At 35.7% G+C, this 25,518-nt stretch overlaps 1 protein-coding gene across 1 annotated transcript in view; it reads right to left on the reverse strand.

Annotated features, from left to right (window-relative positions):
* Positions 1-25,518, reverse strand: part of LOC125273361 (cadherin-22) — a 240,439-nt gene that overhangs the window by 98,575 nt on the left and 116,346 nt on the right. Inside the window, exons 3-4 of the mRNA XM_048198623.1 lie at positions 19,135-20,060; positions 3,752-4,046 (exon numbers count right to left, since the gene is read on the reverse strand). Of these exons, the coding sequence (XP_048054580.1) occupies positions 3,752-4,046; positions 19,135-19,362 (523 nt within the window). The 5' untranslated portion in view covers positions 19,363-20,060. The remainder of the gene's footprint in view (positions 1-3,751; positions 4,047-19,134; positions 20,061-25,518) is intronic.

Below are 25,518 nucleotides of genomic sequence, written 5' to 3' on the forward strand. Positions count from 1 at the left end.
ACAACTCGTTCACTGGCCTGGTGTCAATAAAAGCTTTTATTGGACTATCGAGGAAGTTCTGAAACGTACAGGATATTCTTATATTAAAAGCTCAAGGAAAAGTTGATTTCTTAATTCATGACCCCTTTAATACATAAAACACTATGCCATGTATTGTTTTGTATAATAATATGTCTCTGTGATATTCTGGTCTGTACATGATGACACATCTTAAGTATGTGTAATATCAGTAGTGATGTTTTATTAGTAGAACATTTAAGCAATATGATCCTTTTAAGCAGAGAAAAAGCATCCTTTAAGCAAACATAAGTGCAGAATGCATAGTTTATAAACCATTGTAGAATTTGTTTTTGGAAAAACAAACAAACACAGACAAAAGATCAACAACCTCTAGTGATTCGAGGCTAATGTGATTAGCAGGCAGTGAGAGAGAGAGTGTTTTGTCCCTCTCTACCGGCTCATCACTGGGTTAGCCAACACGAAGCATCTATAGTGTGTGAATAATATGCAAACAAATGCGACTTGGCTTCGACAGCACGCTAAAGGCCATGCATATCAGCGAAGCCACTGGAGAGAGAAACAGAGGAAGAAAGAGAGGCAGAAAATGACAAAGGCGGTAAGTGAGAATGAATATGCCCGGGGCTTGTCCGTGATTACTTTTTTTATGATTATTGCTGAATTCTCTCTGCCGTAAGAATTCTCTCTGAGTGGTAAGACAGCACAGTGATCACACTCGAGCTTATTAGATCAGTTGTTCACACATCTATGTGAAATTAGCTCTGTCTGCTGCGTGACAATTAGCCCCATTACTTATGACCACCCGTTAGCTGGTCACTTAAAGCTTTGTGGCTGGAAAATTACCGAAGCCCTTCATGTCAGATCAAGGGGAGCAGTGGAGTTTATTATGAACCATGAGCCAGGCCTAACAATCACACAATACAATACATGCTGTTAATGAACATGCACACAACTAATTCAAAGTTTGCACACACTTGCTTGTCTGATTAACAATTTTGTAATTAGTTTTGCAGGCAAATTTTGCCTAGAGTATGTATAAACTTACTGTATTTTATTTATTAGTTTATTATGGATGAGATATTTTTATATGCATTATTATTATTATTATTATTATTATTATCATTGTGTGATGTATGTATATGTATATATGTGTGTGTGTGCGTGTGTGTGTGCAAATATAGATATAAATATATAGTAATATATAAATAATCAATTTATTTATGTATTTATTTATTTATATACTATGTATATTATTTACAATATTTTATTTTTATTATTAATGAGTCATTTTTATATACATTATTATTATTATTACAGTATCTATAAATGTGTGTGTGTATATATATATATATATTATAATTTAATATTTTTTATTTTTTATTATGAATGAGTCATTTTATATACTGTACTATATATATATATATATATATATATATATATATATATTGTACAGTATATAAAATGACTCATTCATAATAAAAAATAAAATATATATATATATATATATATATATTTTTTTTTTTTTTTTTTTTTTTTTTTTTTTTTTTTCTTCCCACAATATTACTCTTTTTACTGTATTATTGATCATATAAATTCAGCCTTGGTGAGCAGAAGAGGCTTCTTTCAAAAACATTAAATAAATCTTAATTATCTTAATAATTATCTTAATACATTTTTCACTGGTGCACACACATACACACACACACACACACACACATATGCATGCATGCACACAGTACATATTAATTTTTATAACTCATATTTAAAATAAATGAAATAATACAATAACCCTTATTTTGCTAACAAACAAGGTAACTCTGTATTTATCTATTTTATATTGTTTGACATAGCTCTGAAAGATGTGAGCATATTTGTAAATGCAATAAATAAATACTTATATAAACTCTTTTTAACTTATTATGAACTATTTTTTTCATGCACCTCAATGAAAATGGGCTGTCGAGTTTGTCCGAGTAACACTGCCTTTATTCCTGAGGCTCTAACAATAAGCCCATTAGTGGCAGTTCTGTACAGGACCACAAACATAAGCAGAAAACAAACAGGAAATGCTTGACTAAGCAGAGCCGTTATTTCATTACACTCGCTGCTGTTCAATGTATAAAACATGAAGTCCACACTTCTTTAATGTATAATTTGACTGAAAGGTGGAGAACCCTACAGGGAATGAAGGACTCTCTCATATTTCTCTCTCTCTCTCTCTCTCTCTTTCTCTCTTCTTTGTCAATAAGCAGCGAGTCGCAGCCACCGATGTGCTGAGGAAGCAGGAATTAATTTCAATCAGGAAGTTCACAGCCGTGCAGCGCTGCAGTGATTACATTATTGTAACCTGCATTTAAAAATCTTTTATATCCGTAAACACACACACAAGGGTTTTGGTTGAGGTGCAGCTGACACACCAACACACTGGAAAAACACAGAATACTTTGCCAGATCATGTACGGCGGTTTCTGGCAATACCATGCTACTGTACATTTACATTTATATGGTTCTTCCATTGGTACTAACATGGCACTTTTTGGTACAGTAAGCTAGGATACCCACATTGCAAAAGCAAGAATTGACTATCATTAATGATCATGTCAACTTTAAATCACACAGCAAGATTCTGTTCAAATTGTTGCTCCGCTGTGACAGTAATTGAGCTGAAAGAGAAAACTGCTCTCTATTGGGCCTCGAGCAACAACACTGAAGATGCAAAACATTATCAAACAAAACTGCATTATAAATTGTGATCTGAACTATGACATGATCTGAATAAAATATATTTTTTTAAAAAAAAAAGCTTATTTCATTTCAGCTATAGTTAACAAGGAATCATTTCTCATTTTCATTTAAAGTACTAAAATAACTAAAACTAAATTAACTAAAAACTAAAACATAAAAACTATACAGAAATATGTAAAAACATGACAGAAACACTTAACAAAATTAATAAAACTTTAACTTAGAAATTAAAATAATTCAAATATCACCAAAAACTATAAGAATATATCAATGATACAAAACTAACACTGACCTGATCGAACACACAATATACAAATATTTATTAGTAGTAAAAAGTTTGAAAGAATTAAATGTTTCTAAAGGAAGAATTATTATTGTCAACAGTTGTGCAGCTTAATAATTTTTTTGGAAACTGTGATGCACTTCAGTTCAAAAGTTTGGGGTAAGTAAGATCTTTATAAATACATACTTTATTCAATAAGGATGCATTAAATTGATCTAAAGTGACAGTAAAGACTTTAATAATGTTACACAAGATTTCCATTTTAAATAAATGCTGTTCTTTTGAACTTTCTATTCATCAAAGAATCCTGAAAAATAAAATATATCACAGTTTCCACAAAAATATGAAGCAGCACAACTGTTTTCAGCATTGATAATAATCAGAAATGTTTCTTGAGCAGCAAATCATCATATTAGAATGATTTCTGAAGGATCATGTGACACTGAAGACTGGAGTAATGATGCTGAAAATTCAGCTTTGAATCACAGGAATAAATTACACTGTACTATATATTCACATAGAAAACAGCTGTTTTCAACTCTAATAATATTTCACACTTTTTACTGTATTTTTTATCAAATAAATTCAGCCTTTGTGAGTAGATGAGACATTTAAAAATTGTTATGTTTGTACACAACCAGTATTTACAATATACAAATACCAGTATTTAAAAGGCATCAGTTCAGTATATAAATACAGTCTTACCAATAGGAGAGAGTTCTGCCACACTCCCGATGTAGGGACCTTCTAGAAACTTGGGCTCGCTGTCGTTGATGTCCTGGACTTTGATGACAAACTCTGACTCGGGTTCAAGCGGCGCGTCAGTCAGACGGTCTCGTGCTTGAGCTCTCAAGGTGTAGAAGGTCTTCTCCTCACGGTCTAATCTCTCTGTGGCGTGAATGTCACCGGTGACCTCGTCTATGATGAATATAGTCCCTGCTCCCTCTCCAGAGATAGTGTACTTAATAGATCCGTCGCCTTCATCAGAGTCTGAATGGATCTGTCGATTAAAGCACAGAGGACACACACTGAGTTTGGAGTGGTGTTGTTCAAGGTAACTATCTGGAATGCTGAAATGGCATTTCAATTGGCAAATTCAACATCTCAACTGTGATGATAATGATTGGGATCATTAATATGTACGCCCCCAATATTTGCATATGCCAGCTCATGTTCAAGGCATTAGACAAGGGCAGCCAGTATTAACGTCTGGATCTGTGCACAGCTGAATCATCAGACTAGGTAAGCAAGCAAGAACAATAGCAAAAAATGGCAGATGGAGCAATAATAACTGACATGATCCATGATTACATGATATTTTTAGTGATATTTGTAAATTGTCTTTCTAAATGTTTCGTTAGCATGTTGCTAATGTACTGTTAAATGTGGTTAAAGTTACCATCGTTTATCACGGAGACAAGAGCCGTCGCTATTTTCTTTATTAAACACTTGCAGTCTGTATAATTCATAAACTCAACTTCATTCTTTATAAATCTCTCCAACAGTGTGTAATGTTAGCTTTAGCCACGGAGCACTATCAAACTCATTCAGAATCAAATGTAAACATCCAAATAAATACTATACTCACATGATCTGATATCCTGCATGACAAACACTTTGTAAAGATCCATTTTGAGGGTTATATTAGCTGTGTGAACTTTGTGTAATCAATGTATTATAGAGATGCGAATTCGGGGGCGGGGAGTGCGAGCATTTAAAGGGGACACGCGCTGAAATGGCACATTTTTAAGTATGCCCTAAAATAGGCAGTTAAAAAATTGAATAATACAAAATCTATGGGGTATTTTGAGCTGAAACTTCAAAGCGTTCTAGGGCACCTTTAAAATGCTAACTGAATAACTGAATGGTTTGAGAACACAGCATATCTATGTGTAAAATACAGTTATTTATCATCACTAATGTTGTCTGATCTGCCTCATGAGTTCAGCAATATGGCGAGTTGCCATGTTGAAAGGCAAAATTCCCAGTTTTCCATCGTCTCTTTCCACACTGACAGCTCCTCTAGTTGCTGTAGAAGCCTCTTGGCATCGCATTGAGTCATTACTATGGCAACCGATGTACGGGAGACATACCAGATATTGACTACAAGGTCTGACCAAATGCATTTCATCATCTACAAAATAATCTGGGGACAGATAGTCCTAAAAAAAAATCTTAAAAATTCAAAAAAGAAAAAAACAAATACCCTTATTTACTTAATGCATGTTCCTGCATGTCTTACAGTGTGTTCCTGGTGATTCATCAGAGAGCATCAGGGTCGTGCAGCATTCAGAACCCAATGAGAATGACATTAATTTCTAATTACTGTATGGGTCATTGATGAATAATGTTCTTAAAAGTGTAAACAAAAACCAAAGAGAAATATAATTAATTTTTAAGTTTAATTAAGTGTTAACAATATGATTATGTGGTTTTTATAATCAATCAACACTGCTTTTGTCATTTTATACAAGATGGACAAAATTTCCAAATAAGTCATTTGGTTTAACCAAAATTTCGGTTTTACCGAATGACGGTGTTTTCAAACAATGCTAACAGGCTGATATCTAGCTAGCTAACATAAGGACAATCAAACATTTATATTTAGTACAAGTTTTTTAAATTTTACAGCATTTTCCATGTTTTATAGCAGTTGCACCGAATGACCAGATGTTTCGGGACATGCGTATGAGCAAGTGAAAACATGAATTTTTCAAATAGTTAAGAGAGAGTTAATTACTTTGCTTCACGACCATGTGATCATTTGCAGGTGTCTGAATGATGTCACATCCTGTCTCATGATATTGACCACATGACTTGATCCAAAATGGTCCCTTTATATTGGTTACTCCGAATGACATCAATGAAATTCATTTTTCTGGACATTCTTTCTCATAACAAAGCAACGACTTCTACACATAATTTTAATACCATTTTGCACTATGTTAATATATATGGTGTTATAAAATCATGCCAGAATAAAAAATATATACTTTTATTACATTTTAAGATATTTTAATCACAAATGAAATGGCTGTATTGGCCTTTGGACGGTTAAACCGAATGACCTTTTGGCACTTCAAAATCTTTAAAATAACTTTATATGTAGCAAAATATAATTAAATAATATAATTATATACTGTAATTTTTAAATAGAAAAGCAAAGTTTGTTAAGGTAAATGTTGAACTTGTTAACAAGACAAGCAAACTTGTGATGCAAAAAGTCCGTCCTTGCATCTTTTCCCTATTAAACATCTTATTTCACACTAAAATACAGCACATTACAGAAGTGAAATGGCTTGTGAACACCACTTTAACTGGCTAATTTTGTGGTTCAGTTTACGGTCTAATGCCATCTAAGTTTGTTTGGAGTTCCTTAAATGTATTTTATCCAAGCAATGACTTTCTGGGGACTCAAACAATCTTTTCCATTCATCTATGGATCAGTAATGAAGGCAGTCAGTTCAAGAATCGCTGCTTTGGGGAGGAGGCACTTTTTAGAGATACAGCCAGCCGGAGGCTCATTATATTTAAAGGGAGACGTATTTCTAAACTCCGGCCTGGAAGTGCAGTTTGAAGCCATTATGGGGTTCAACAAACAAAACAGAGAAACAAGAAATCACTTCTACATTTCTTCTACATAGAGGTTTTGTGCCAACTGGTCAGACCTGCTAATCCAGATCAACCCAGAAAAAAATCTCAGCCTGGTCTCAGGTGTTTTATTTAGTGCAGATGATGATATTCGGTGAATGTGATTTCACCAAGTACGAGATGTTCCTGCATCAACATTCCAATCAACCAATCAGATTTGAGGGACAAGTTTAACATTTATGTCAAGTTTAGGCTTGCAACCAGGGTTAGGTGCTTCTACATCAATGTTATTCACCTATCTTTCCCCTCTGATTTTAGGGATAAGTTATGGGTAGGGTTAGGTTTAGGGGTAGGAATAGGGTTAAGACTAAATTTTCAAACAGGAATGTTGTTCCCGATCAACAAAATATGTCTTACTTGGCAAAATCACGGTGACCGATGATATTCATACAGCCAAAAAGTAAGATGAAACTCTGATGTTTGTAATGTAAATCAGTGAGGTCCATATAATAGTATAGCAAACTACTTACATAAAATGCATATAAATATCAATATCTGCCAGTAATATGTCATAGTAAGATGATATTTAAAAACTTAGTTTTATAATCAAAGCTCTGTAGTTTCTAAACTATTATTGCATAATTCAATGCAATACAATGATGACTGAGAGATGAACAAATAAACCTTCCTCAAAAGCCTGATGATCATATTTGATACTTGTGATTTTTCTGAAAAGAAAAAAAAAAGTTGCTTCAGTCTAGTAAGTGTTCATCTTGTACGGAAGAGGATTAGGGCCAAGCAATAATAAAAAATTAAAACCATCTCGAGATTAAAGTTGTTAAATTTCGAGAAAAAAGTCCAAATAAAATGTTGAGAATAAACTCATTAAATTACGAGAAAAAAACTTGTTAAATTTCAAGAAAAAAGTCAAGATAAAATGTTGAGAATAAACTCCTTAAATTACGAGAAAAAAAACTTGTTAAATTTCAAGAAAAAAGTTGAGATAAAATGTTGAGAATAAACTTGTAATTTAATGACTTTATTCTCAACATTTTATCTCGACTTTTTTCTCGAAATTTAACGACATTTTTCTCATAATTTAACGAATTTGTTCTCATAATTTAACGACTTTTTTCTCATAATTTAATGACTTTATTCTCAACATTTTATCTCGACTTTTTTCTCGAAATTTAACGACATTTTTCTCATAATTTAACGAATTTGTTCTCATAATTTAACGACTTTTTTCTCATAATTTAATGACTTTATTCTCAACATTTTATCTCGACTTTTTTCTCGAAATTTAACGACATTTTTCTCATAATTTAACGAATTTGTTCTCATAATTTAACGACTTTTTTCTCATAATTTAATGACTTTATTCTCAACATTTTATCTCGACTTTTTTCTCGAAATTTAACGACATTTTTCTCATAATTTAACGAATTTGTTCTCGTAATTTAACAACTTTTTTCTCATAATTTAATGACTTTATTCTCAACATTTTATCGTGACTTTTTTCTCGAAATTTAACGACATTTTTCTCATAATTTAATGAATCTGTTCTCGTAATTTAACGACATTTTTCTCATAATTTAACGAATTTGTTCTCGTAATTTAACGACTTTTTTCTCGTAATTTAATGAGTTTATTCTCAACATTTTATCTTGACTTTTTTTCTCAAAATTTATCGCGTTTTTTCTCGTAATTTAATGACTTTATTCTCAACATTTTATCGACTTTTTTCTCGAAATTCAATGACATTTTTCTCATAATTTAACGAATTTGTTCTCGTAATTTAACGACTTTTTTCACGTAATTTAATGAGTTTATTCTCAACATTTTATCTTGACTTTTTTCTCAAAATTTATCGAGTTTTTTCTCGTAATTTAATGACTTTATTCTCAACATTTTATCGACTTTTTTCTCGAAATTCAATGACATTTTTCTCATAATTTAACGAATTTGTTCTCGTAATTTAACGACTTTTTTCTCGTAATTTAATGACTTTATTCTCAACATTTTATCTCGACTTTTTTCTTGAAATTTAACGAGTTTTTTTCTCGTAATTTAATGACTTTATTCTCAACATTTTATCTTGACTTTTTTCTCGAAATTTAACGACATTTTTCTCATAATTTAACGAATTTGTTCTCGTAATTAAACGACTTTTTTCTCGTAATTTAATGACTTTATTCTCAACATTTTATTTCAACTTTTTTCTCTAAATTTAACGAGTTTTTTCTCGAAATTTAACAACTTTAATCTCGAGATGGTTTTATTTTTTTATTATTGCTTGGCCCTAATCCTCTTCCGTAATCTTGAAATATGGCTAACAACATAAAAGTTATTCTCATGTTTACTTGATAAAAATCAGTAAATATTTGCAGCAAAAAGACACGTGAAGTACAAGCTGAAGGAGGACGTTTGTTCAATTACACTAAAAGGCTTATTTACTTGCTAAAAAGTATAATCTATAAATCAGATGACAGAAGGCATGTAGTAGATTACGCTGTATTTTTCAGTATGGAGATTGATGCTAAAAGTTTGCGGTGATCTATTGAGATGCAGAAGTAGCAGCTCTGCTGCAGTGTAGTAATGCTCCGTCGACCGGATCATTTCGGGTTTTCTTTAGCTTCAGTCTCTGCCTGTTTCCCATTATAATGTGCCTCTGTAGCCTGGCAAAATCCTCTAAACAGCAGTGGACAGAGCGAAATCACCCTCTCCATCATCGGCCTGTTAAATATTTTATAAAGTCTTAATTAAATAGCAGCTTCTATCACCCCCGTGGGGATTTTCATTAGGTATTTGTCGTAAAACATGGGAATAACGCAAGCGGGCCTACAATATTGCATTCTTTTCCACCCTCTTTCCTCATTTCAAATCCTCCCTCATTGAAACGATCCTCTTTTTTGGCGTATCAATATTTCAGCAGTAATAAAAAAATAAAAAAAAACCTCTCTAACAGGAAGACAAAGAAAGCTGGGCAATATCTCGAGAGCTGGAGGATAAAAAATATTTCTCCCTGTCTGTTCACAGGGAGTGTTTGATCAAAGAACAGAAACACAACGACGCTCCTGGAGTCTTTTGTGCACATTAGCGCATATGGAGATCATATGATCAACATCACATCTGTTCCCCCAATTATGAACAGAAAAATAATAAGCATTTAAAAGAGAGAACTGCTGAGCGTCCTGGATTTTCTCTGACTCTGCTGCTTTGCCTGATGAAATGAGAAAGCAGAATAAACATGCCACAGCAAGAGTGAAATGCATCTTTTACCTGACAAACGACGTTATTGGCTGATGGCAGACGTGAAGCGGTTCTCAGACTGACTGTCTCCTTGCCCCGGGCGACGAAGTACTGTACGTTCACATCACACCGCCGTTAATGGTGCGACCGGGGCATGAGACGTCAAATCAAAGGTCATGCAGAGGTCTTATCCTTTCTGGTCTCTATCAACTCTTTTATCCGTGGCAATTCACAATATGTGATTAATCTGACTTCATTTACTCCACCAAGTAGGATGAACATCTAAGGAACCTTTTAGATAGCTTAGGATAAAAACACTACAGCTCGGTTGGAGCTTCTTTGCTGTCGACTGTCTACACTGACACTTTCTTACTCAGATACTGTAAGTGCACTACATAGAGAACAACTCACAGTTAGCACTAAGTCGACTTGAGATTCTACAATGACTCATATTGATTCCAAAAGAGTTTGTGATTAGAATGTTGTTGAACTAATGGTGCTCTAGAAAACATAAAAATGCACACATGCATATTAATGCTGTAAAGTCTGACATAAAGTGTATTTTTTGGAGTATTATATTTGATACATCCAGTTTTTATGGCTCATATAGTACGATAGAATATGGAGATCAAACTTGAGGAGGAAAATCAGCTCAATTTTATTCAAAGGCACAAACTGAGCAAAAAATTTGGTGCAAATTATATTATATGGGGACAAAAAGTATTAAATTCTGAGCTTGTAAGCTTGTATTGTAATTCAATGATCTTTATAAGAGTACGTACTGTACATAAATTGCATATTAATATCAGTCGCCGCTCTACATCTTCCAATAATGTCTTGCTTAGATGATATTTAAATGCTCAGTTTTTATGATCAAAGCTCTGTAGTTTTAAAACATATGATGATGATTGAGACACCCTTCCTAAAAAGACTGATGATCATATTTGAGACTAACATCTAAACATGATTTATCTAAAATAATTATGTTTGGATAGTTAAGTAAACCTAAGTTGATTCAGTCCAGTAAATCTTCATCTTAAAATATTACTAACAATATAATTGCATTTACTTTTTTTTAAATCAGTAAAGATTTGACAGCAAAAAGACATGCGAAGCACGAGATAAAGTTGGTGGACGTTTGTACAATTTGTACAGTCAAAACTATCAATCAGATGAGAGAAGGACTGTAGTAGATTGTGTGCAACAGGTTTTGATCATGTCGATCTTTCAGAGGCCTTAGAAACTTGTGTATTAAATATGATACAGTAGGCTTAAAGGGTTAGTTCACCCAAAAATGAAAATTCTGTCATTAATTACTCACACTCATGTCGTTCCACATCTATAAGACCTTTGTTCATCTTCTGAACACAAATTAAGATATTTCTGAAATCTGAGAGGTTTCTGTGCAAAGCAACTAACACTTTCAAGATCCAGAAAGACATCATTAAAGTACTCCATGTGACTCCAGTGGTCCAGTGCTTTGTTTGCACAAAAAAAAAAAAAAAAAAAAAAAACATAATTTATTTTTATGAAACTACTGATCTGCAATGCATGTTCACGTGAGTGCTGACATTGTTGCATGAACATGCTTTGGATAACATTATTTTGTAAATAAAGTGGTAAATTAAGTTTTATGCGCAAACAAAGCACTCGCGTCACTTCATAAAATTGAGGTTAAACCACTGGAGTCAAATGGAGTACTTTAATGATGTCTTTACCTTTCTGGACCTTGAAAGTGGTAGTTGTGTTGGATCTCTATGGAGGGACAGAAACCTCTCGGATTTCATAAAAAAAGAAGGTCTTACAGGTGTGGAATGACACAAGGGTGAGTAATTAATGATAGAGATTTCATTTTTGGGTGAACTAATCCTTTTAACAACCCTATTTTAATGATCTAAGCTCATGGTCTGCATGGCACAGGTGCATTTAGGACGTGTCTGAATCCATTTTTGATAGTTTAATATTGGAAAAAATGGTCAGCGCGCCCAACATGTTCTCCAACCAATACGCCTATATAGGTCATTGGTAACTTCCCTGAAATACGACCCATAGGAGCGTTTACTAAAGTTGCGCCCCTATTGACAACAGGACACTTTCATTTTAATGCATTGTTCCCTTTTATCTGCGTCATATTTCAGGTTTTGTGTAGCTCAATCGGCAGAGCATTGCAATATATAACAACATGCAATCATGTGATCATGCAATCGTGGGTTCGAACCCAGGGAATGCATGTACTCAAAGTGTACATGCACTATAAATCACTAAGGGTTGGTTTAGGGGTGGGGTGGGTGTAGTCGTTAATAAAAAAATGAGTTTTGCTAAATGGAAATAGGACAAATGGTGTCCACACATTGCATTTAAAGGAACACGCATTTTGATTGGTAACAACATACGTAATTTCATGACGACAGATGTAACACGACACTGTCATTATTTTTACGCCAGCTAGAGGGCGCATGACTTTAAAATATGAATAAAGGTCGTAATAAGGTGTTTGAAAAACGACCTATATGGTCGTTTTTGGGGGTTTTTTTTGGAGGACAGTCTGAGCGCGCCATGCGCATGGTCCACAAGGGTTGTACCTAGTCTCTTAATGAGTCATGGTTGTGTTTTGGGTATAACGTGCAAGAAACCAATCAGAGTCTCATCTCCCATTCCCTTTAAAAGTGCCCTAGATTCAAAAATTGAATTTACCTCGGCATAGTTAAATAAGAGTTCAGTACATAGAAATGACATACAGTGAGTGTCAAACTCCATTGTTTCCTCCTTCTTATATAAATCTCATTTGTTTAAAAGACCTCAGAAGAACAGGCGAATCTCAACATAACACCGACTGTTACGCAACAGTCGGGGTGTACGCCCCCAATATTTGCATATGCCAGCCCGTGTTCCCAACATTACGAAAGGCATTAGACAAGGGCAGAAAGTCTGGATGTGCCGAGCTGAATCAACAGACTAGGTAAGCAAGCAAGAACAATAGCAAAAAATGGCAGATGGAGCGATAATAACTGAAATGATTCATGATAACATGATATTTTTAGTGATATTTGTAAATTGTCTTTACCAACATGCTAACGAAACATTTATAATGTACTGTTAAATGTGGTTAAAGTTACCATCGTTTATTACTGTATTCACGGAGACAAGAGCCGTCGCTATTTTCATTTTTAAACACTTGCAGTCTGTATAATTCATAAGCACAACTTCATTCTTTATAAATCTCTCCAACAGTGTAGCATTAGCCGTTAGCCACGGAGCACAGCCTCAAACTCATTCAGAATCAATGTAAACATCAAAATAAACACTGTACTTACGCGATTAGACATGCTGCATGACAAACACTTTGTAAAGATCCATTTTGAGGGTTATATTAGCTGTTTGAACTTTTTTATGTTGTTTAAGGCAAGCGCGAGCTCCGTGGGCGGAGAGCACGAGATTTAAAGGGCCACACACCCCAAATCGGCTCATTTATAATGATGCCCCAAAATAGGCAGTTAAAAAATTGAATTAAAAAAAAATCTATGGGGTATTTTGAGCTGAAACTTCACAGACACATTCAGGGGACACCTTAGACTTATATTACATCTTTTAAAAAAAAGTTCTAGGGCACCTTTAAAATTTGCTATTTACATGGCAAAATATAGACACATTCAACCTGACAAGTCAGTTTAAATACATGTGTGTATTGCCATGACTGGTCAACTAATTAGCCAATTTCATTCATCATTACTCCAAATAGGTAATTCTGATACATGCAATGACTATCCATTATGACAAGTAGGCATTTTTATCTTTATGTACACAATAATAATCTTTTACATTGTAATCCTTTTATTTTTAATATCTGGCATGTTTGTGTGCTGCTGTGTTTAACAAGCAGAGTGTTGTGCAGACGCCTATAGGGCACTGGATGTGAAAATGATAACTGCGTCGGGCTGAAACTAGCAAAAAACACTTGTGACGCGCCTGGCTTTGCATTGCGCCGCCAATAACCACCAATAAGACACTGGCAATTTGAACTGGATAAAGAATTTAGACTGGGAAAAAACTGAAAAAAAAAAAAAAAAACATCCATCTAAAAGACTACCATGGACAAACAGCTAAGAGACTGAATTGGTATTTTAGTGGTGTCACTTCCATGAAGTGGTTGACGGAGCAGTTGAGCTCCAGGCTGTGGCGACCTGCCACCTCTCGGGTCAGAACACTAACAAAGCAAACCTGTTAGCTGCTAGTTGCAGTGAAGGAGGCTAGCCGACACTCCAAATATCTCACCTCTGATGAGCGCCGAGGCAAGAAAAACTACTGCAGTGCACACGGATTGTGACAACAGCGACACGCCAGAAGTGTGAATAAATGAGGCACATGGGTCAGAAAGTCAAACTAGGACTATTATTGTGCTGAAATATGTTTTTAATGCATCTTGGGTTGCAATGAGCTCTACACATTTTATTTAGCATGAACATTTCACAAGTGTGGGGTGGGTAAGATGTTTTACTGTTTTTGAAAGAAGTCTCTTCTGCTCATCTAGGGTGAATTTATTTGATCAAAAATACAGTAAAAACAGTAATATTGTGAAATATTATTACAACTTAAAATAGCTGTTTTTTTATGTGAATATATATGAAGTAAATTTATTCCTGTGATCAAAGCTGAATTTTCAGCATCATTACTCCAGTCTTCAGTGTCACATGATCCTTCAAAAATCATTCTGATATGATGATTTGCTGCTCAAGAAACATTTATGATTATTATCAATGTTGAAAACAGTTGCTTCATATGTTTTGTGGAAAGAAGTGACTATGTTATCAATGCTGCATTTTTATACCATTAACAATCACTGAGAACTTCCAATGCGGCTTTTGATGAATTTGTTTAAGTGCCGGATAATTTGACAATTTTCATTTCAGCTTGAAACGCAAAACAAAAACATGTGACATTCTCGACGGAGACTTCAGCCTAGACATCTGCACACTGGGTCATGACAGCACAAACCTCATCAGCAAACACAGGCCCTTTGTATTGTTGAAATTCATTAGCTACACCACACTCATTCTCAAGCGAAAGATCAAAACATTAATAATGGATTCATAAAGCTTCAGACTGCAATCAACATGCACATTCTGCGAACATCCCTGACATTTAAACTATTACGTTTCACTGATAAAGAGATTTTGCATGAACATTGTGATACAGGAGTTTGGGCCTGTCAGACAGAGACGCTTAAAGGATTAGTTCACTTCAGAATTAAACTTTCCTGATAATTCACTCACCCCCATGTCATCCAAGATGTTTCTGTCTTTCTTTCTTCAGTCGAAAAAAAATGAAGATTTTTGAGGAAAACATTCCAGGATTTTTCTCCATATAGTGGACTTCACTGGGGTTCAACGGGTTGAAGGTCCAAATGTCAGTTTCAGTGCAGCTTCAAAGAGCTCTACATGATCCCAGACGAGGAATAAGATCTAGAGAAACCATTGGCCATTAAAAAAAAAAAAAAAAAAAAAAAAAAAAAAAAATATATATATATATATATATATATATATATATATATATATATATTTGTGGTTAAAAAGTATATAATTTTATTTATTTTTTTTAGTAAATGGCTGATGGTTTCTCTAGATAAAACTCTTATTCCTCGTCTGGGATCATGTAGAGCTCTTTGAAGCTGCACTGAAACTGACATTTGGACCTTCAACCCGTTGAACCCCAGTGAAGTCCACTATATGGAGAAAATTCCTGGAATGATTTCCTCAAAAACCTTCATTTCTTTTCAACTGAAGAAAGAAAGACATGAACATCTTGGATGACATGGGGGCGAGTAAATTATCAGGAAATTTTAATTCTGAAGTGAACTAATAAGAGGAAGAAAGGATATGAAATGGAGACTACAAAAATAAAACATTCAAAGTAGGACGCAGCTTTAACCTGATACTCACATTCAATAAGCGATGCATGGAATGATGATGAACTTTAAAGTGGAGGGAAAATGCAATGCTGAATAAAACAGATTCCCAACCTTAATTGTTAATGTGCTGGCTTTAAATAAATACATTCCACCTTCCTTTCAAACTCAAAAGACAAAAAGCAATCCTGCATGAAGGTTTGAACGGTTCGCTCAAGCCTGCAGGAAATTATTTCAACACGTTCAGACATCCTTGGCATGCACGTTACGAACGCCGCCGTCTGTTCAGAGTCTCAGTGCTACACGTTCAAATCCTATCAATCAATGTTCGCCGCTTGTCTGAAGGAAGAGGCTGGCAGACTTTCAAAGCGCAGTGGAAATCTTTCCACTTTGCTGCGCTGCCCATATGGCGGGATGTTCTTGTCGGCGTTCGCCGTGTAAAAACTCTCTTTCCACTGTTCATTTTTGCTGCCCTGCTGCCTTTTCCTGCAAAGAGACTTCTAATATTTATCGACTCGAGGTTTACATACGTCTGGACTTCAGGGCTTAGCGTTGGAGGGGGGAAATGGTGCAGTGGCCTTTTCGACACGAAATATTGCAACTTTCACTCTCTCTTAGAGCTCTTTGCAGAAAAGGGACTGATGCGTAGAATTAACCTTCACAATGTTCGTGTTTCTCCGACAGGCCTTTTGAGTCAATGCGGTTTGAAAGTCTAATGTAAATAGCATAAGGTCACCGGAGGCTTTTGTGAATTCAAGTGCAGTATTCCTGGAACACTTGTGAAGACATTCTTACAATAAAACACAAGACATCTGCTGAAGAAAAGACTGGTGTCATAATGAAGCATTATTGGGCTTAAAGTTAATGGTTGCAATTAATGTTATTGAATTAAAAGAATGAAAGACATTCCAAAGCCACTTTAGCAGGAACAAAGGTTTAGCACCTCATGCAAAATCCATGTGATAAAAGACAAAGATATTGAGGAAAAATATCTCTATTCATCGAACAGGTCACTTTGGCAGGACTCATTTTCAAAAAGTCACTAATGTTCAAACTTTTTGACGATGCTCAACATGAAACGGAAACCCCTAATGTGACATTTCCAAGTGAGTTTTTGTGTTTGATGTGCCAAATTACACTACACAATGGGAAAAAATGTGAATAGGTCCATATAAATGTGCAGTATTGTTCAAAAGATTTGTAGCGAAGATTTTTTGAAGGAGCCTTCACATCTACAGTTCATTAAGTGTTATTAGACTGCAGACTCAACGCACATTATGTGGCATACAGATATTTGCAGTTTTGCCACAGACACATCATTTTACAGTTTAAAAATGTATTGAAGAGAGCTGCCAATGCAGGGGCCAAACATTTAGAAAAATGATCATTAGCAGATTAATCATAGGGCAGCGCGAAAGGGATTGTTTTAAATGACCGTTACGATAAAAGGCACGTTGGTCATATTTAATTCTATATCACCCTAATTAAAGTCTTTGATACGGTGAGCAATAGACAGACAACACCAGCAGCCCCTATTAATAGTCTCGGCTCATGGCCTGACTTCACAGGGAGCAGTAACTCTGGGTAATTTTATTAATAAAATCATCTCTCTCCAGAATACCCCTTCCATTTCCCATATCATCCTTTATGGCTCCCATTTAGACATCAGCTCCTCTTTTCCTGGCACACACTCACAATCTCTTAATTACTGCTGCACAAGTCGCCTATATCTCTACACCACACTACGGCCTGGCAATACAGCTAATATATATATATATATATATATATATATATATATATATACACTAACTTACCAATCCATTTTTAATTATCTTAATATAAAAAAATGGTACGGAGAGAATGCAGTTAACATTTTCAAGTGATGAATTTGCAAAGTTATTGATTCATTTCAAAGGACTGCATTTTTTGCTACTGCATCTTGACACTCTCAAGCTATTACAAAACTAATCATTATCAGATAAAAAAAGATTTAAAAATAGCATTAAAATTATACATAACATGTTAATTAATACAAATATATTGTGAATAATATATATTGCCCAGCCGTGTACCACTTGGACACCAAACAACTTTTCATTGTTGTTAGAGATTCCTATTAAGAATTTCTAACACAGGCGTATTCCATCGAGCTGATAATAAGATCTTAAAGGTGCCCTAGAATTAAAAATTGAATTTATATTGGCATAGTTAAATAACAAGAGTTCACTACATGGAAATGACATACAGTGAGTCTCAAACTCCATTGTTTCCTCCTTCTTATATAAATCTCATTTGTTTAAAAGACCTCCAAAGAACAGACGAATCTCAACATAACACCGACTGTTACGTAACAGTCGGGATCATTAATATGTACGCCCCAATATTTGCATATGCCAACTCATGTTCAAAGCATTAGACAAGGGAAAAACGTCTGGATGTGCACAGCTGAATCATCAGACTAGGTAAGCAAGCAAGAACAATAGCAAAAAATGGCAGATGGAGCAATAATAACTGACATGATCCATGATAACATGATATTTTTAGTGATATTTGTGAATTGTCTTTCTAAATGTTTCGTTAGCATGTTGCTAATGTACTGTTAAATGTGGTTAAAGTTACCATCGTTTATTACTGTATTCACGGAGACAAGAGCCGTCGCTATTTTCATTTTTAAACACTTGCAGTCTGAATAATGCACAAACACATCTTCATTCTTTATAAATCCCTCCAACAGTGTAGCATTAGCTGTTAGCCACGGAGCCCAGCCTCAAACTCATTCAGAATCAAATGTAAACATCCAAATAAATGATGCATGCATGCAGTATGCATGACAAACATTTTGTAAAGATCCATTTTGAGGGTTATATTAGCTGTGTAAAGTTTGTTTATGCACCGTTTAAGGCAAGCGCGAGCTCCGTGGGCGGGGAGCGTGAGCATTTAAAGGGGCAGCAGCCTGAACCGGCGCATTTCTAATTATGCCCCAAAATAGGCAGTTAAAAAAATGAATTAAAAAAAATCTATGGGGTATTTTGAGCTGAAAATTCACAGACACATTCAGGGGACACCTTAGACTTATATTACATCTTGTAAAAAAACGTTTAACGGCACCTTTAAGAGAATCTGTTTTAGTTTGGCCCAAGCTTCACAGCCAAACTTGTGCTTGATCTGTCCTAGTCAACTAGCCTGATGCTATCCGCACACTTAAAGCATTTGTGAATTGCCACATTTAAATGCACAGTGCATGCATCTCTCTTGGCTTGCAATAGATTTTCCCTTGCATAGAAAAATAAGCAGGAAGAGAGCAAACAAAAACATTTACGTGACAAACATGCGGCAGTCCTACCTTTCCGACATAAAGTGGCTCCGTCCCGGTGTATTCCTCCACAACGAAGAACTGATTCCAAACCCATCCCCTCTTCACCCTTTCATGAGACATCGACCATTGCTCAGAGCCTCTTTCCATCATCCCAACACTAGTCCTTACGGTCTGACCGGACAGCCATCCACAGCACTGCAAAATTCCCAGAGTCACTGCCAAAAGCTGAGCTCCTCCTCTCCAGTGGGGAGCCATGCTTGAAAACTTTCTTGTCTCTACATGGGGCAAAAGTTAGAAAATCGTTCTTTTCTTCTCAACTGCCTGATTGCTTGAGAAAAGCTCCTTGACTCTGGAGTTGAGGAAGGTAAACGAGAGTTCGCCGCTGCTCAATGAAACTATAAATCCAATAGGTTTCTGGTCATTTTTTCCAATCGGAGAGGCCACTAGGTCCCAGAGAGGGCATTTAAGAGGACTCTTTCTTGAGAAGATGAGGCAGTCTCAGTGATACACAGCTATAGCTCCTCCGATTCGAAATCTGTGTTGGGTTTCTCAATGACGGGGTACCAATCACAAAGCCATTGAAGTCTTATTTCTGTTGAACAGCTGAATAGCTACAGGTCAAAACTGCAAACATCAATATGGGCATGTCAAAAAAAAAGATTTTCTGGTTCAGTCTTGGCAATCCCATTGTGAGTCCAGAAATTAATTAATACTCCCGGCTAGCGGCATTAACAAAAAGGGTGTAATCCAACAATTACCTCTATATCTTTTCATTTCCATGTATGAACACTTCACATCCAAAAAAGACAAAAAAGCAATCCTCAAATGTCATGGTGCAAGACGTTACTCAAAGTCGAAGGCATTATTATCACAATCTAGATGCCGAGATCCAGGGGTCGCAGGTTTGAGAGTCTGACATTGATGCATTCATGTCGACCTCAGCAACTGATCACCTGTAACAGAGCAAAGATAAATGATTAGAGAAGCAAAAAAGCATATTTAAATGGCTATACAGCTTTTCCCAGTTGCAATAATCAATAGTGAAACAAAGTGTATCGATTCTTGGCTTCTTGTTATGGCGTTCTCATTCTTGTTAAACAAATACATAATTCAATACATGCCACAGTGAATTTGCAGTCCTCTCTGACACACAAAATGACTTTAAAGTGGTTGCACATCTAAACTCTTTGACTTCCTATCGGATTCCATAGAACTGCAGCAAGAAAACAGACCTTCATTTAGGTGATCTACCTGAAAAGCATTTCTGAAAGCAGAAACTTTGTACTCAGCAAGAATCCGGATAATGTGTTAAGCCCAAGAGCAATGTCTTCTGTGCTAGAGAGCCAGGTGTGGTTGGAAAAGGAAAAAGGGAGGTTTATATATCATGAACTTGAGCTCAAAGCATCTGTCTGCAGAGTTGCGGCCCATGGCAGGCAGCTTACACTGGGGGCTATCTGATTAATTGCATGAGGGAGCACTAATTGGATAAAAGTATTAATCAATTAATTCAATCCATTAGAGCGGCAACCCTAATGCTTAAAACAAACACTGGTCAGGAAGGTGAAGATAAGCTATGGCCCTTTTGTGCATCAGCCAAAGCGCCGTTGGGCAGAGGAAATGATTAATGGTCTTCGAGGCTTTCAGAATAAGAGAAAAACAACAACATTTAGCATGGCTGAAATGTCACAACCTCAAGGCTAAAAGATTACAACTCCTGCGGACGAGCGTGGGCCAAGAAAGGCCCTTCAGGATATTGGTAGTTTAACCTTTGGCAGACGGTTGCCGCTGGTTCACGTCTGGAGGAAGGCCAACGTGCAGTTTGCGTCGTCTAGCTAAGACATCCTTAGTGAAACATCTTGAAACAGAAACGACCTTGTAAAGAGGGTGAAAAATTAAACACTAGCGGTCAGGAAAAGTGAATTGAGAGTTGCATGAAAAACTGACAGCAATATGCATTAACACTGTGAACATAAATGGTAAAAAAACAGGACATAAACACAAAGATGTCTTGAGAACCTGCTAAAATTAGTACATGTACTGTACAGCATTTTTTATGTCTGAGTGATACAATCACCTCATTATCAGCCTTTAGGAAGACAGTTAGGCCTGGTGATCTTCTTTTAGTGCAAATCGAGAGTATCGAGAGAGACAAGCAAAGCGTGAATGTCCACAAACCATTTGAATGCCTTCATTATCATGCTAAAAACACCACATGCAACTTTCACACTAATAGGATCCAATCTATTGCAATCTTATTGCACAGTACCCACAGCAGCATTTTAGCAGATGGTAAATAGTGAAACCTCGACTTTTGCTTTGATCATGCCTAGTGCATTTCCTAAAGATAAACACAGGTGGTTTGAATAAAGCTTTGCATGAACAACTGACACCATGCATTAACACTGTGATTATAAATGGTGAAAAACAAGACTTAGGACTCTATCATAGACTTGGCACAATGTGATGCCAGGCGCGACGCAAGTGTTTTTTGCTAGTTTCAGCCTGACGCAGTTATAATTTTCACATCCAGCACCTATGGTGTTTAAATAGCACATGCACTCGCGCCCATCTGTTCGCCCATGGGCGTGCTGGTCTAAAAATGAGGTGTGTTTAGATGCATTGTTGGCATGTTGCTATTTTGAGACAACTGAAAACGACTGTGCCATTGACCAACAAAACCCTGCTCTAAACTCAATGGCGCATTATTTTATTTGTTTATTTATTAATTTATTTTTTGTTATTTAAAGGGCACGTTAGTTATATATGCCTATAAGCGGGTGTACAACGCACAGAGGGATGCACAGCAGCACACAAACATGCCAAATATTAAAAATAAAAGGATTACAATGTATGTATTATTATTGTGTACATGAAGACAAAAATGCCTACATGTCATAATGGATAGTCATTGCATGTATCAGAATTACATATTTGCAGTAATGACGATTGAAATTGGCTAATTATTTGGCAATACACACATGTATTTAAACTGATTCGTCAGGTTGAGGGTGTCTATATTCCTCCATGTTGCAAGCGCACCTGGCTTTTAAAAGGAATGGGAGATGACACTCTGATTGGTTTATTGCACGTTACGCCCAAAAACACCCATGACTCATTAAGAGACTAGGTACAACCCTTTTGGACCATGCACCTGGCGCACCAACCATTTTTTCTGTCATTAAAGTGGATTCAGTTCTAAGTGCACCTGCGCCATGAGCTTAGATCATTAAAATAGGGCCCTAAGTTATCTTGAGAACCTCGTAAAATTATCACATACTGTATGTTTTTATGTCTGAGTGATAAAATCACCAAATTATCAGCCTTTAGGAAGACCGTTAGGCATGGTGATCTTTTTGTTAGTGCAAACCAAGAGCATCGAGAGAGACAGGCAAAGCGGAGAATTTCCAGAAACCATTTATTACGCTAAAAATACCATGTGCAATTTACACAGTAATAGGACACAGTAACCTATTGTAATCTTGTTGCACAGTACCCACAGCAGCATTTTAGCAGATGGTAAATAGTGAAACCCCGACTTTTGCTTTAATCATGCCTAGTGCATTTCTTAAATGATAAACATGCAGTTTGAACAAAGATTTGCATGCAACATGCATTAACACTTTGAACATAAATGGTGAAAAACAGGACATAAACACAAAGATGTCTTGAGAACCTGCTAAAATAAGCACATGCTGTATGTTTTTATGAGTGATAAAATCACCTCATTATCAGCCTTTAGGAAGACAGTTAGGCCTGGTGATCTTCTTTTAGTGCAAACCGAGAGTATTGACAGAGACCATGTCCAGAAACCATTTATTACGCTAAAAATACCACATGCAATTTACACGGTAATAGGATCCAATCTATTGCAATCTTATTGCACAGTACCCACACTAGCATTTTAGCAGATGGTAAACAGTGAAACCCCGACTTTTGCTTTGATGCATTTCCTAAAGATAAACACAGGCCGTTTTCACCAGGGTAGCTTACTGAGCTGATTAGCCACCTGCAGTACGGACTCATGCTTGATTTTTTTAGCTTATGCAATTTAGCTTTTTTAATGAGGATATATTTATTTACCAAAGCAAAAGTTGACAAAGGTTTTCTGCACTTACTGTTAGTTATTTTTTGATGCTAAGGGGCTGTGACATGTGTGACATTTAGCTACGCTTCAACTAGCATCTCAGGTCAAGCGGCGATTCGGGTCACACTTTGCATCTAAACACACAGGATGAAGAAAAATGAAGTAAAGTTCAGTAAAAACAACTGATCCTTAAAATATGTACACTGTTTTGAGCATGTTTGGCTGATTAGAAATAGAAAACATCAGAAAGCCCCTAAAAAAACTCTATTATTATGACTTCAAACCACAAGCCCACAAATATGCCAATCAAAAGAACCAGTCAATCAAAAGCATCAAACAGCCTGCTTTTACATTGCATTGATCAAATGCAATAATATTTTTTTTGTTTGTTTCAAATTAGTGTGAAATGTTCTTAAGAGGAAACTTCAAAGTAATGTTGTTTATTTCCTTTTGCCTCAAAGAAAAACTATTTAGGGCAAGTCAAGATTAGTTCATTTTTGACTATCTAGAGTTTCCTGCAGAAAGGCCCGAACCAAGTACATATGATAAATTATAAACCATTTGTATCAAATATTTTCTCTGGGTGCATGCACTCCTCTGAAGTACTTTTGCTCAACCCTTTGGCAGTTAACAGCGGGAAAAAAGCAAAAGCTAGTTAAATTTTCCCTCAAACCATCCTAGTTAGCCACTCATTGCGCACTCTTGAAATTTTCATGATGATTCGGCCCTTATTAAGATGTGGTATGGAGCGTAAATGAATTGACTAAAAGGATCTGGCTCTTTGGGGTTGGCCATTCTCTTGGCTAAGTAGAGCAATGTCAATTAGCAAGTTTCTGTGGAAAGGCTGGTTGTGCAAAGCCCAGCAAAACAGGCCTTTCTGATACAGTCGTAATGCCTCCACTACCACCCAAAACGCTATTGGCAAGCCGGGCGCGCTCATTCGTGACCTATTAGGTCGTGGATTGATTATAAAACATGGCTGCTACTTCTCATCAGACGCCAACCAGAGAGCAGAGGTCGTGACAGCCGGCAACCGGAGCCAGAGAGGAGACCGATCACCGCCGAGTGATGGGCTTCAGGCCAGAGCGCAAGAAAAAGACGCTCTCCCTCTCTCTTCCGACAATCTCCTTTTCACCTGCACGACATCCATCCCTTTAATGGGAGTCGCTGACTGCCTATTAGCCACTCCTGCACAAACAACCACAGCGCTTGTGAGGAGAAGGGTTAAAAGCACTCTTGTATATGTTTTGCTTCCATCTTTGGAAGAAACGGACCGTCTTTGTCAAAACGGTTCAAATGAGAAAAGATCCAAAACATCAGACTGATTAAAATCTGGGAGGATTTTAAAAAGAAAAACAGTATTTGGAAACTAATAGCCTGAGGTTAATAAGCTGAGCTGGCCCTCTTCTCCGGCTGTGCGATGTTTTGATGTGTCATCCGATTATACGTTTGCCAAGCACTCCCCCAAGCATGTATCAATGCATGAAAGCTCTCATCAAAGCCAAACCACATGGACTTTTAATGACTGTGGTCATTTAAATGAACCCAGCAGCCGGAGTCAAATCCCCACACCTTGACTATTGCAATCCGACATTTACTCACTGAAAATCATGTAGAAATGACATATAATAATGACGGGCTTTAAAATCACAGGCTTTAGAGTCAACAACAAATTGGCATTCAATACTACACTTCAGTAATATGATGTACTTCTGAGTGAAACAGAGCTAAGTAATGACATGATTTTAAAATCACCATCAACAACATCCTATAATAATGAGTAAATAGAGATATTCGACTTTTGGTTAACATTAACCCATGACCAGCACTTGCTCAGATGGTTTGTCATACGTTCACTCAGCATTAAACGTTATTTTGGAGTGAACTAATATTTGCACAACAGTTTATTACTCTTTATGAAACTTAAAGTTAAAGTTTATCAATTCAAATAAATATTATTATTTTTAGCATTTTTAACAAAATTATTTTATTGCACTAAATAAGTATTATTAGTATTGATGTTGTTGTTAACAACAGTAAAAAAAAAAATAATAATGCAGTCATCAGAATTGCATAAACATGCTTTTTATATATATTTACACCACAGTTTTTCACTATTTTAAGTTAAATAATTATAATATATATTCAACTAATTAACTAATGATAGTATTAAATAATTATTTATAATATTTAAATCAATATAATTATATACAATAGTTTAATAATAATAATAATAATAATATTAAGTATTATTATACTATTTTATATAAGTATACCCGTATATATATATATATATATATATATATATATATATATATATATATATA

This window comes from Megalobrama amblycephala, linkage group LG8 (genome assembly GCF_018812025.1).
Source record: "Megalobrama amblycephala isolate DHTTF-2021 linkage group LG8, ASM1881202v1, whole genome shotgun sequence".
NCBI lineage: Eukaryota > Metazoa > Chordata > Actinopteri > Cypriniformes > Xenocyprididae > Megalobrama > Megalobrama amblycephala.